This window comes from Oncorhynchus tshawytscha, linkage group LG08, assembly GCF_018296145.1.
Source record: "Oncorhynchus tshawytscha isolate Ot180627B linkage group LG08, Otsh_v2.0, whole genome shotgun sequence".
In the NCBI taxonomy this organism is placed as follows: Eukaryota; Metazoa; Chordata; class Actinopteri; order Salmoniformes; family Salmonidae; genus Oncorhynchus; species Oncorhynchus tshawytscha.
The window spans coordinates 29,929,933-29,941,103 of NC_056436.1; the positions used below are offsets into that span (position 1 = coordinate 29,929,933).

General features: G+C 43.5%; 1 protein-coding gene across 3 annotated transcripts in view; it reads left to right on the forward strand.

The window, feature by feature from the left end:
• The window catches only part of LOC112256676 (zinc finger protein DPF3), a 47,452-nt gene that overhangs the window by 33,074 nt on the left and 3,207 nt on the right, over positions 1 to 11,171 (forward strand). For all 3 annotated transcript variants that reach the window (XR_002954456.2, XM_024430085.2, XM_042325397.1), the window contains exons 5-8: positions 8,129 to 8,224; positions 9,114 to 9,177; positions 10,445 to 10,570; positions 10,981 to 11,109. Coding sequence is in view for 2 of the 3 variants with exons in the window: in XM_024430085.2 (XP_024285853.1) it covers positions 8,129 to 8,224; positions 9,114 to 9,177; positions 10,445 to 10,570; positions 10,981 to 11,109 (415 nt within the window). In the remaining variant the exon portion in view is untranslated. The remainder of the gene's footprint in view (positions 1 to 8,128; positions 8,225 to 9,113; positions 9,178 to 10,444; positions 10,571 to 10,980; positions 11,110 to 11,171) is intronic.

Sequence of the window (11,171 nt, forward strand, 5' to 3'; positions counted from 1 at the left end):
ACTGTCGAATGTTTACTGGTTGCTCAGGAGGAGAAAGGGAAGTCAGATGTGTGGAAGACATTTGACTTAGTTGTGGGAACTACTGCATATCAAGAAAAAGGAGCGTATAGGAGCAAACGTTGTGTGAGTATTCTGTGCCAAACAGTTGCTGTTAGATTACAATATTATACTTCATTCTGACCATTTGGAACTGTAAGCAACAGTAAATAAGTGTACCAGAGAGTCTGCGAGCATTGCAAAATAAGTTTGAATATACATGTTATTCAATCATTGCACCCACACTGCTCGCGGGCTTCAGTGACTGTCTGCGTGGCTAGGCACTAAAATAGAAGTCGGTTCTATTTGGGACACTCAACGCGCTGCAAATCCGGTGCCTCCCATCTCCTCATTGGTTTTTAGAAGCATATATCCACGTGGGTGATTGAAAGATGAACTTAAGTTGTAGTAATGCTGTAATGTTGGTTGTCAACCGCCATATTAAGTCCAAAATAATAATAATAAGAAGAAGCCTGAAGGAAGGAGCAGAACCTAATTCGGTTTACTGTTATATCTGTGTAATTGTCGGAGTTGAGGACCTTGTGTCTTTCAGGTAAAATAACAACCCAATGTCTATATCCCAGGACAAATTAGCTAGCAATAGCAAGCTAGCTAGCTAAATTGACAAATGTTTAATGCTTTTCGACCTGTCCCCATTATAATTCGTTCGTAGTTTGGTATTTTATTACGATCCCCATTAGCTGTTGCAAAAGCGGCCTGTGTGTCCTGATCGTGTCTGGTGTGGGGGAACAAAATCAATATGCGCGCAAAGGCGCATGCAGGCGGTTTGGTCAGCATGTAAGTTACGGTATTAAGACTAAACAGGATGCGCTCTTAAGCCTACAGCTCGATGGTGCTTATACAAGGATACTGTACAAAGCCTACTAATGATAACAACATGATTTATTATTATAATGATGATCATCATAATTGTAATAACAATAAGGAGATCAAGAAAAAGGAGGGTATAGGAGTAAGAGCTGCATGCATATTATATAAATACAAATTTATTTTAGGGGTGACAGGTAGCCTAATGGTTAGAGCGTTGGACTAGTAACAGAAAGGTTGCAAGATTGAATCCCCGCGCTGACAAGGTAAAAATCTGTTCTGCCCCTGAACAAGGCAGTAAGAATAAGAATGTGTTCTTAACTGACTTGCCTTGTTAAATAAAGGTAACAAACAGGTAGCGTTAGATTACAATATTGTTATGCCGGTTTGGAACAGTGTAAACAACACTAAATACATTAAGTAATAATAGTCTGCTCCAACATGAACAAATGGTATAGCCTTTATTACAGCTTAGCAAAGATTAAAAACACCCAAATCTGTGAAATTGCTTTATCCAACATTCTGCTGTTGCATGAGGCTTGGTGCTTACAGATTCAGTAGGCTATTAAACAAACACTCAGATCCTGCTTCTGCTGCCTACTTATCTTATTTCTGTAGATGGTAGTTTGCGAAAGTATTCACCCCTTTGGCATTTTTTTTCTATTTTGTTGCCTGTATCATTTGATTTACACAACATGTCTACCACTTTGAAGATGCAAAATATTTTTTTCTTGTAAAGCAAACAAGAAATAATACAAAAACAGAACACTTGAGCATGCATAACTATCCCCCCCAAAAGTCAATACTTTGTAGAGCCACCTTTTGCAGCGATTACAACTGCAAGTCTCTTGGGGTATGTCTCTCTAAGCTTGGCACATCTAGCCACTGGGATTTCTTTCCCATTCTTCAAGGCAAAACTTCTCCTGCTCCTTCAAGTTGGACGGGTTCCGCTGGTGTACAGCAGTCTTTAAGTCATACCACAGATTCTCAATTGGATTGAGGTCTGGGCTTTGACTAGGCATTTCCAAGACATTTAAATGTTTCTCCTTAACCCTGTCACACGTACCATCACACGGGTGTGATCATTCTACAGTGGTCCCTGAAGCGTACCATCACACGGGTGTGATCATTCTACAGTGGTCCCTGAAGCGTACCATCACACGGGTGTGATCGTTCTACAGTGGTCCCTGAAGCGTACCATCACACGGGTGTGATCGTTCTACAGTGGTCCCTGAAGCGTACCATCACACGGGTGTGATCGTTCTACAGTGGTCCCTGAAGCGTACCATCACACGGGTGTGATCGTTCTACAGCGGTCCCTGAAGCGTACCATCACACGGGTGTGATCGTTCTACAGTGGTCCCTGAAGCGTACCATCACACGGGTGTGATCGTTCTACAGTGGTCCCTGAAGCGTACCATCACACGGGTGTGATCGTTCTACAGTGGTCCCTGAAGCGTACCATCACACGGGTGTGATCGTTCTACAGTGGTCCCTGAAGCGTACCATCACATGGGTGTGATTAGAACGTTTATTTAGAACGGCCAGTTTCGAATGACTCAACAATCAGCATTTGAGCTGGCCACACTTTTTTCAGAAACTATTTACACAAACACAGTCCTTACAAAGTTATGTCCAGAATGTAAGCAGTTTATTTTTGTATACAATGTTCAGATATTCACAGAAGTATCTATAGCATAACACAATCATGTAGGCTACATTTGTCCTAGTGCTAACTGAGGAAAGATTGACGCAACACAAGCGGTCATATTTGTGTAACTCTCAGCTGACAAACTACAATATGAATTAGCTAATAGCTATTACTATTTATAACTAATCACATCACGGGTGAGCTCACCACTGATCGAAATAATTGAGTAAAACACTTTCTAGAAATCTAAAGTAATCCGACGATTAATTTCAGCGTGCCGCCATGCTTCTTTTCCTCACAGAAACCAAAGATAAGAGGAGATGAGTTTAGTCTGTTTATAGGTTACACACCACACTTACCAGAAAGTTATTTTGTTGGCATTTACGTGTCCCCATTACCATTAAAACATAATCAAAACCTATTTATTTCATTTACTTGCTGTGCTGTTGTTCATTTGTTCAGTCGTTTCATTCTCAACCAGGATTTCATCATGCATGTCAAGCAGTGAAGTTTCAGCTCTGTCTGTCTGTGGCCTGTCTTCCTCGGTGTGCACTGTCACTGAGTCCGTTTCCATCTTGTCCAGCTCTGTCTGTCCGTGGCCTCTCTTCCTCGGTGTGCACTGTCACTGTGTCCGTTTCCATGTTGTCCAGCTCTGTCTGTCTGTGGCCTCTCTTCCTCGGTGTGCACTGTCACTGAGTCCGTTTCCATGTTGTCCAGCGCTGTCTGTCTGTGGCCTCTCTTCCTCGGTGCACTGTCACTGAGTCCGTTTCCATGTTGTCCAGCGCTGTCTGTCTGTGGCCTCTCTTCCTCGGTGCACTGTCACTGAGTCCGTTTCCATCTTGTCCAGCTGTGTCTGTAACATTTCACATAAACCCTGTTTTCTTGTCTGCATCGAATTAGCGGTCCTTGCCATCATGCTCGATGCTAGGTTCAACACAGTAAAGAGGCTCAGAGAATGCCACCGAATCACTTGTTCACAGCCTCGAGTACTTTAAGTTTTAACCCCACTGTCTGCATTTTTCTTGAGCAGGCGTTTCAATTCCATGACAGAGGGTATCATGTCTGCTGCAGACACTGTTGATGAGCTTATTTCTCCAGTCAGTTGTTTGAATGGCGCTAGGAGTGTTCATGTTTCAAACATGCTCTCAAATGCCATTGAAATGGCAGCAGCGGTATGAGAACCAGCACATTCTTGAGCATACATTACGGCTTTCCTCAGGATGAAATCCTCGTCGACCCACTGTGCTGTCAGACTCAGCATGCTCATGGGGCCGACATCGCTGGTCCAAATGTCTGTCATGAAGCTAATAGCAGTGACGCCCATAGCAAGTAGCTCATGGATGTGAATTTCAACAATACTGTGTAACTCCGGTATGGCAACATCTGAAAAAATGGAGCCTACACGGTAGTGTGTCTCGGTGCTCCACCAGTCGGCGAAAGCCAACATCATCTACGACAGAGAACGGTTGATTGTCAAGGGCAATGAATTCCATTATCTTGGTTTTAATGGATTTCGCCTTTGAGTTGTCTCGCTGAAATGAATTACTCTTTCAAATGACTGTTCGACTTGAACATGTTTTTAATTGTTGGAAGTGTGCGATTTTAGTATTTTTCTGCTTTAGTTCTGTGTAGCGCTGTATTTTTTTGTGGCATCATTACATCATATACCTGCGTTTATATAGGTATGCGTGTCAAGTTCGACATCGGTTTTGCACATCGGCGTTAAACTAGACATCGGGCCGATGTTGGCATTTTTAGCTAATATCGGCCGATTCCGATATGCTCACCGTAGTTTTTATGTCGTGCATCTCTAATATTTACATTACCTGACCATCCCAAGTAAAACTCATCTAGACCGAATAGGGTTTAAGGCATTGTTCTCAATCCAAATATGCTGGTTAATTTAGCTATTTTGCACATGGCAACATAGGGAAAGATGCCAATTCTATGGCGCGCTGACATAACCAACATGGTAGAAAGCGCATGTTAAAATACTATTAGATTTATTCGGAAAGTATTCAGACCCCTTCCTCTTTTCCACATTTTGTTACGTTACAGCCTTATTCTAAAATAGATTTTTTTAAATTAAGACCCTATAATGAGTTTGCCAAAAGGCACCTAAAGGGCTCTGACCATGAGAAACAAGATTCTCTGGTCGGAGTTCAATATTTTACTCTTTTGCCTGAAGGCCAAGCACTACGTCTGGAGGAAACCTGGCACCATCCCTACGGTGAAGCATGGTGGCCCAGCTAGAGCCCAGACTTGAACCAGATCAAACATCTCCGAAAATACTGTGCAGCGATGCTCCCCATCCAACCTGATAGAGCTTGAGAGGATCTGCAGAGAAGAATGGAATGAACTCTCCAAATACAAATCAAATGTTATTTGTCACATGCGCCGAATACAATTTCCTTACCTGGAAATGCTTACTTACAAGCCCTTAACCAACAAGGCAATTCAAGAAATAGAGTTGATTAAAATATTTACTAAATAAACTCAATAAAAAATAAATTTACATAACAATAATGAGGCTATATACTGGGGGTACCAGTACCGAGTCAATATGTGAGGGTACAGGATAGTCTAGGTAATTTTTAAAGTGACTATGTATAGATAATAAACAGCGAGTAGCAGCAGTGTAAAAAGAAAAGGGGGGGGGGGTTGTTATGTAGATAGTCTGGGTGGCCATTTGATTAGTTGTTCAGCAGTCTTATTCTTGGGGATAGAAGCTGTTAAAGGAGCCTTTTGGTCCTAGACTTGGCGCTCCAGTACCGCTTGCCGTGGGGTAACAGAGAGAACAGTCTGACTTGGGTGACTGGTGTCTGATACTTTTTTGGACCTTCCTCTGACACCGCCTAGTATATAGGTCCTGGATGTCAGGAAGCTTGGCCCCAGTGATGTACTGGGCTGTACGCACTACCCTTTTGTAACGCCTTATGGTCAGGTGCCGAGCAGCTGCCATACAGGCGGTGATGCAACTGATCAGGATGCTCTCTGGTGCAGCTGTAAAACTTTTTGAGGATCTGGGGACCCATGCCAAATCTTTTCAGTCTTCTGAGGGGAAAAATGTGTTGTCGTACCCTCTTCACAACTGTCTTGGTGTGTTTGGACTATGATAGTTTGTTGGTGATGTGGACACAGGAACTTGAAACTCTCGACCCTCTCCACTCCAGTCTCGTTGATGTTAAAGGGGGACTGTTCGACCCTCCTTTTCCTATAGTCCACAATCGGCTCCTTTTTGTCTTGCTCACATTGAGAGAGAGAAAGAGGTGGTTGACCTGGAATCACACTGCCAGGTCTCTGAGCTCCCTATAGGCTGTCTCATCATTGTCGGTGATCAGGCCTACCACTGTTGTCGTCTGCAAACTTAATGATGGGGTTGGAGTTGTGCTTGGCCACGCAGTCATGGGTGGACAGGGAGTAGAGAACAGGACTAAGCACGCATCCCTGATGGGCCCCACTGTTGAGGATCAGCGTGGCAGACGTGTTGCCTACCCTTACCACCTGGGGGCGGCCCGTCAGGAAGTCCAGGATCCAGTTGCAGAGGGAGGGGTTTAGTCCCAGGGTCCTTGGCTTAGTGATGAGCTTTGTGGGCACTATGGTGTTGAGCACTGGGCTTTAGTCAAATTGGTGCTCCTTTTGTCCAGGTAGGAAAGGGCAGTGTGGATTGCAATTGCATCATCTGTGGATATGTTGGCGTGGTATGCGAATTGGAGTGTGTCTAGGGTTTCTGGTATGATGGTGTTGATGTGAGCCATGACCAGCCTTTCAAAGCACTTCATGGCTGCCGACGTGAGCGCAGGTTACCTTCGATTTCTTGGGCACAGGGACTATGGTGGACTGTTTGAAACATGTAGTTATTACAGACACGGTCAGGGAGAGGTTGAAAATGTCAGTGAAGACACTTACCAGTTGGTCCACGCATGCTTTGAGTACACGTCCTGGTAATCCATCTGGCCCCACGGCTTTGTGAATGTTGACCTGTTTAAAGGTCTTGCTCATATCGGCTACGGAGAGCGTGATCACACAGTGGTCTGGAACAGTGCCAACATCTTTTTGTGGTGTTAAATAGACAGCTACGAATAATATAGATAGTTTGGTCTACAGCTTATCATGAGGTATTTTACCTCTGTCGAGCAATACTTCAAGACTTCTTTAATATTAGAAAAAATAGACACACACCCCCGCCCCTTGTCTTACCAGAGTAGCTGCTCTGTTCTGCTGAAACACGGAGAAGCCAGCCAGCTCTATATTATCCGTGTCGTTGTTCAGCCAAGTCTCTGTGAAACATAAGATATTTTTAATGTCCCGTTGGTAGGATAGTCTTAATCGTAGAACATCCAGTTTGTTTTCCAAGGATTGCATGTTGGCCAATAATGCGAAGGGAAGTGGTGGTTTACATACTTGTGTGCCAAGCTTGTAGCGTCATACCCAAGAACACTCTTGGCCAGGGTTGGGCAAACTTTTTGGCACGAGGGTCACATTGGGATTTTGAAATTCAACAGTGGGATACATTTTTTAGGGGACCAATTGTTTGTTCAAATCAATTTGAGGGGGCCCCCTGAGTGGCACAGCGATTTAAGACACTGCATCGCAGTGCTTGAGGCGTCACTATAGACCTGGGTTCGATTCCAGGCTGTGTCACAGCTGGCCGCGACTGGGAGACCCATGAGGCGTTGTCTGGGTTAGAGGGTTTGGCAGGCTGAGATTTCCTTGTCCCATCTCGCTCTAGCGACTCCTGTGGCGGGTCGGACGCTAGATGTACAGCGTTTCCTCCGACACATTGGTGTGGCTGGCATCCGGATTAAGTGGGCATTGTGCCAAGAAGCAGTGTGGCTTGGCTAGGTTGTGTTTCGGAGGACGCACGTCTCTCGACGTTTGCCTGTCCTGAGTCCCGTACAAGAGTTGCAGCGATGGGACAAGACTGTAACTACCAATTGGATACCACGAAGTTGCCCCCCAGGCTTTAATCGCTGGCAAAGGTGCTTCAACAAGTAAAGGGTCTGAATACTTATGTGTTTCAGTTTTTTATTTTGAATACATTTTCCAACATTTCTAAAAAATAAGATTTTGCTTTCTCATTATGGGGTATTGTGTGTGTGTGTGTAGGTGAGGAAAACCAATACATTTTAGAATAAGGCTGTAATGTAACGAAATGTGGAAAAAGTCAAGGGTCTGAATGCTTTCTGAAAGCACAGCAATATAACCATATACAATTGCAGTATCACATGTCTTAGGGTGATAAACTGTGCCATCCCCATGGCTTCTACAATGGATTTGTGCACCGAGACACTGCAAATCAGTCAGGTGTCTGGTGCACCATGAAACCCCCCCCGAAAAAAAATTGTGACTGCTCCACTAAATAAATCTCGGTCGACCAACAGCCCATCGACCAGTCGGCTAAATGGGGTCAGCCCTTATAAGGGCACACTGTCATAACGTGCTCAAATATGCAAATACCAAGTATAAGAGGTTTATAGCCTTATCATATTTTATTACAGCCATCTATCCTGGACACATTTTATTACCTTATTTTATACTTCCTCAGGCAGTCAGGCAGTGTCTTTGACCTCTAGACAAGGGGGAGATCTCTCTATTCCTTTTTCTCCACAGAGGGTCTTGGAGGCTGACGCAGCTGAAGATGCTTACCATGACGATGAGGACTATGACGTGGACACCCCCAAAAAAAGACACAGAGGAAAAAGCAGGGTAGGTGAACCACAGTGACATAATGCACTGTAGTGAACTACTGCTAATGCACATGAATGCCCTAGTTAATAATTCATTAATGGATTCAGTCCCTCACTGGTACTATATTTGCATTCATTATCCGGGCATCTGTGCTGTGAGGACTTCCTGTTATCTGAATACCACTCAGTGCTAGAGAATGAGCTGAATCAATTCATTATAATGCATCAAATCATCTTGGTACCATGGCTAAGTACTATTGTATTTATACTGACAGAATTACATTATAGATTAGTATTTTTTTCCCATCACAATCCAGTCATAAGCTTTAAAAAAATACCTGTCCTGAGAAACATTTCCTTCATACAGACTGTTACTATGACATTGATGACAATGGAAACATCTAACCTATTACCCTGCCAGCCAGTTGAATGTACCTGTAGAAATTTGCTTATCTGTTGGCTGCTTTCTTTGCAAGTGAAATTTCACTTTTTACATTTTTTTTTACAAAAATGTAAATTCTTATACAAATCACCTCCCCTCTTTCTATTCTCTCATGTGTATCTTTCCACAAAAAAAAACATTTTAACAAATCATAGTTTCAACTAATGGGGTAGAAATATATCCTAGCATATACAGTTGTTGGCTGGCAGGAAAGATGTCAGTTTGATCTCACAGGTATTAGTGTGTGCCTGTTGATACACTCCTGATTGTGCTGGGTCTGCCTTTATGTTTTTAGTTTAGTATGATATGGGGTTATACTGTAGGTTTCCTTTTCATTTGCATGACACTTTGTTGTCATGTACTTCTGCTTGCCACTTTCCTTGAATCACTGAGTCTTTATGGCTTCTGCTGGCTTAGCGCTGTGGTCTCCTTGGTCACCATGGTGATGGTGGTTTTGTCCCCACAGGGTCGTATTTCAGGCCGCAGGAGGACAGACATGGATGACCAGGACAAGCCATATAGCTGTGACCGTAAGTAAATGAGTCAAATAATGATCAACCACCCTCACATATCGTATCAAACGGTGCCTTATGATATCATCCAGTCATGAGACATTTGATCTCCATTTCAACTGGTTGGTTTTGTTAAAGACCTTCTCCTGAAGAGAGCTGATGGTACTACCATGTCTCTGTAAGCTAGTTAAACAGTATATTTTAATCATAAAAATGGACATGGATTTCTCTGGTCTGGATGTCTTTATACAAAGAGATTAGGTGCTGTGGTGCCTTCAGGACAGCATTTCAATGATCTAGCCATCAGGTCTTAACTCCAACTAAATGAAACCCTAACATTTCAGCACTATGTAGATAAGTCATTCAAATCCCCCTTGGAGAACTCTCACATTTTATCAGAGCCATGTGTGCTTCCACTTGCTTTTTACCAGAGATGAGAAGCACAGAGGAGACAGCGTTGTCACTGTCTCAAGTAGGCATGGCATTTGCATGTGGAAAGGCAGGAGTTATGGATTTTCTGTTGTTGTGGTGACTTTCTGAGTGGGACATACTCATGCCCTTTTTTTGTTTGTGTTTTCTCCATTTCAGAGAGATGCCAACAAAAGCATAAGTTAAACAGCGGCGTCTGGTATCTGGACTTGTTGCCTTTTACTGGTATCTTAGGAAATGTGGATTTGTTTGTAGTTGATTAGTATTCTCCGTGATCTTATTTGGTGTACTCTATATCCATTCTCTAAACAATGAGTCCATGTTGTGTGACTCTTGAAACACTTTTGTTCCCACATCAGGTTTCTGTTTCTCCTGATTGTGTTCCGTATTACTGAGGTGTGAACCAGTTCCCTGCATTTTCATACCTTTCTCCAACAGATAAGCTAAGCTCCACCATTTGGATCCTATCAGTCTATTTACAGAACTCAACTTGTTGAAATTCTCAAAGCATGTTTTGTTAGTCTACAGATATGACCTTATTTGGCAACCTTACTGAGCATACTTGAAGATGCGATAAAGCCATTGTGCAACAAAAAATGACATGAATGCTCATATGTGGAAAACATACTACCTGACACTACCAGTGCCCCTAATGTTGAAATCGATCCTAATGTTTTCAGTGCAGTGATGGGAACATTGTGATGTAAAGGTCTTTTTGAATTTTTACCAAATCCCTGTGTGTCTAGCTCTGAAAGTGGCACAAAGATGCAATACGTAATGTCTCCGTGTTGATAGACACGTTCTATGAAGGGAAGAAGTGAGTGTTTTGTCTGTGTTTTGTGCCCCCCCCCCCCAGTCTGCGGGAAGCGTTACATGCACCGTACAGGGCTGAGTTACCACTACACCCATTCCCACCTGGCAGAGGAGAGGGGGTCCGAGTCCTCCCGGTCACCCTCCGCACAGCGCTCTGACCGACACAAACGTAAGGCACGCAAACTGATATTCAAGGCCTCTAAAATGTCTCTCTTCTGGTTTCACCATCCACAGAAATAGAAATACACAGAGAGCCAATGTGTGTTTTTTAAACATCATGGCTATTCCTAGTATGCAGTTTGCATATTCATGCGAGCTTTGTTGCAGTCAACTAGCTAAAGTAGGGATAGCTGTAGGTGTAACAGTGCATCAGGTTTACCTGCGCCTCATGGCTAACCACCTCCCCTGGGCTGTCAACATGTGATTTCTGTCTTCAGTGCAAGTTCACAAGCCCCATTTTAACCAACAATGTACACGCATAATGTTTAGGTCAACCCTGTCTGAGGACTTTGAAAACACAATTTTTCCATTTTTAATTTTGTTATCTAGTTGATCCAGCCTTCTGTTCATCCTCTGCAGGTCAGAAGGGTCCAGGTAGTACTGCCATTACCAATAACTACTGTGACTCATGCCGGTGCACCCCAGGCTCCAACAAGCAGAGGGGTAAATCTGGGGAGAGGGGTCCCTGCTCAGTCTGCCGGCGCTCCAGTGAGTACCCTGCTCTGCTACACAGCATCCAAAACCATGACTATGACTAAGCTGTGCTGTAG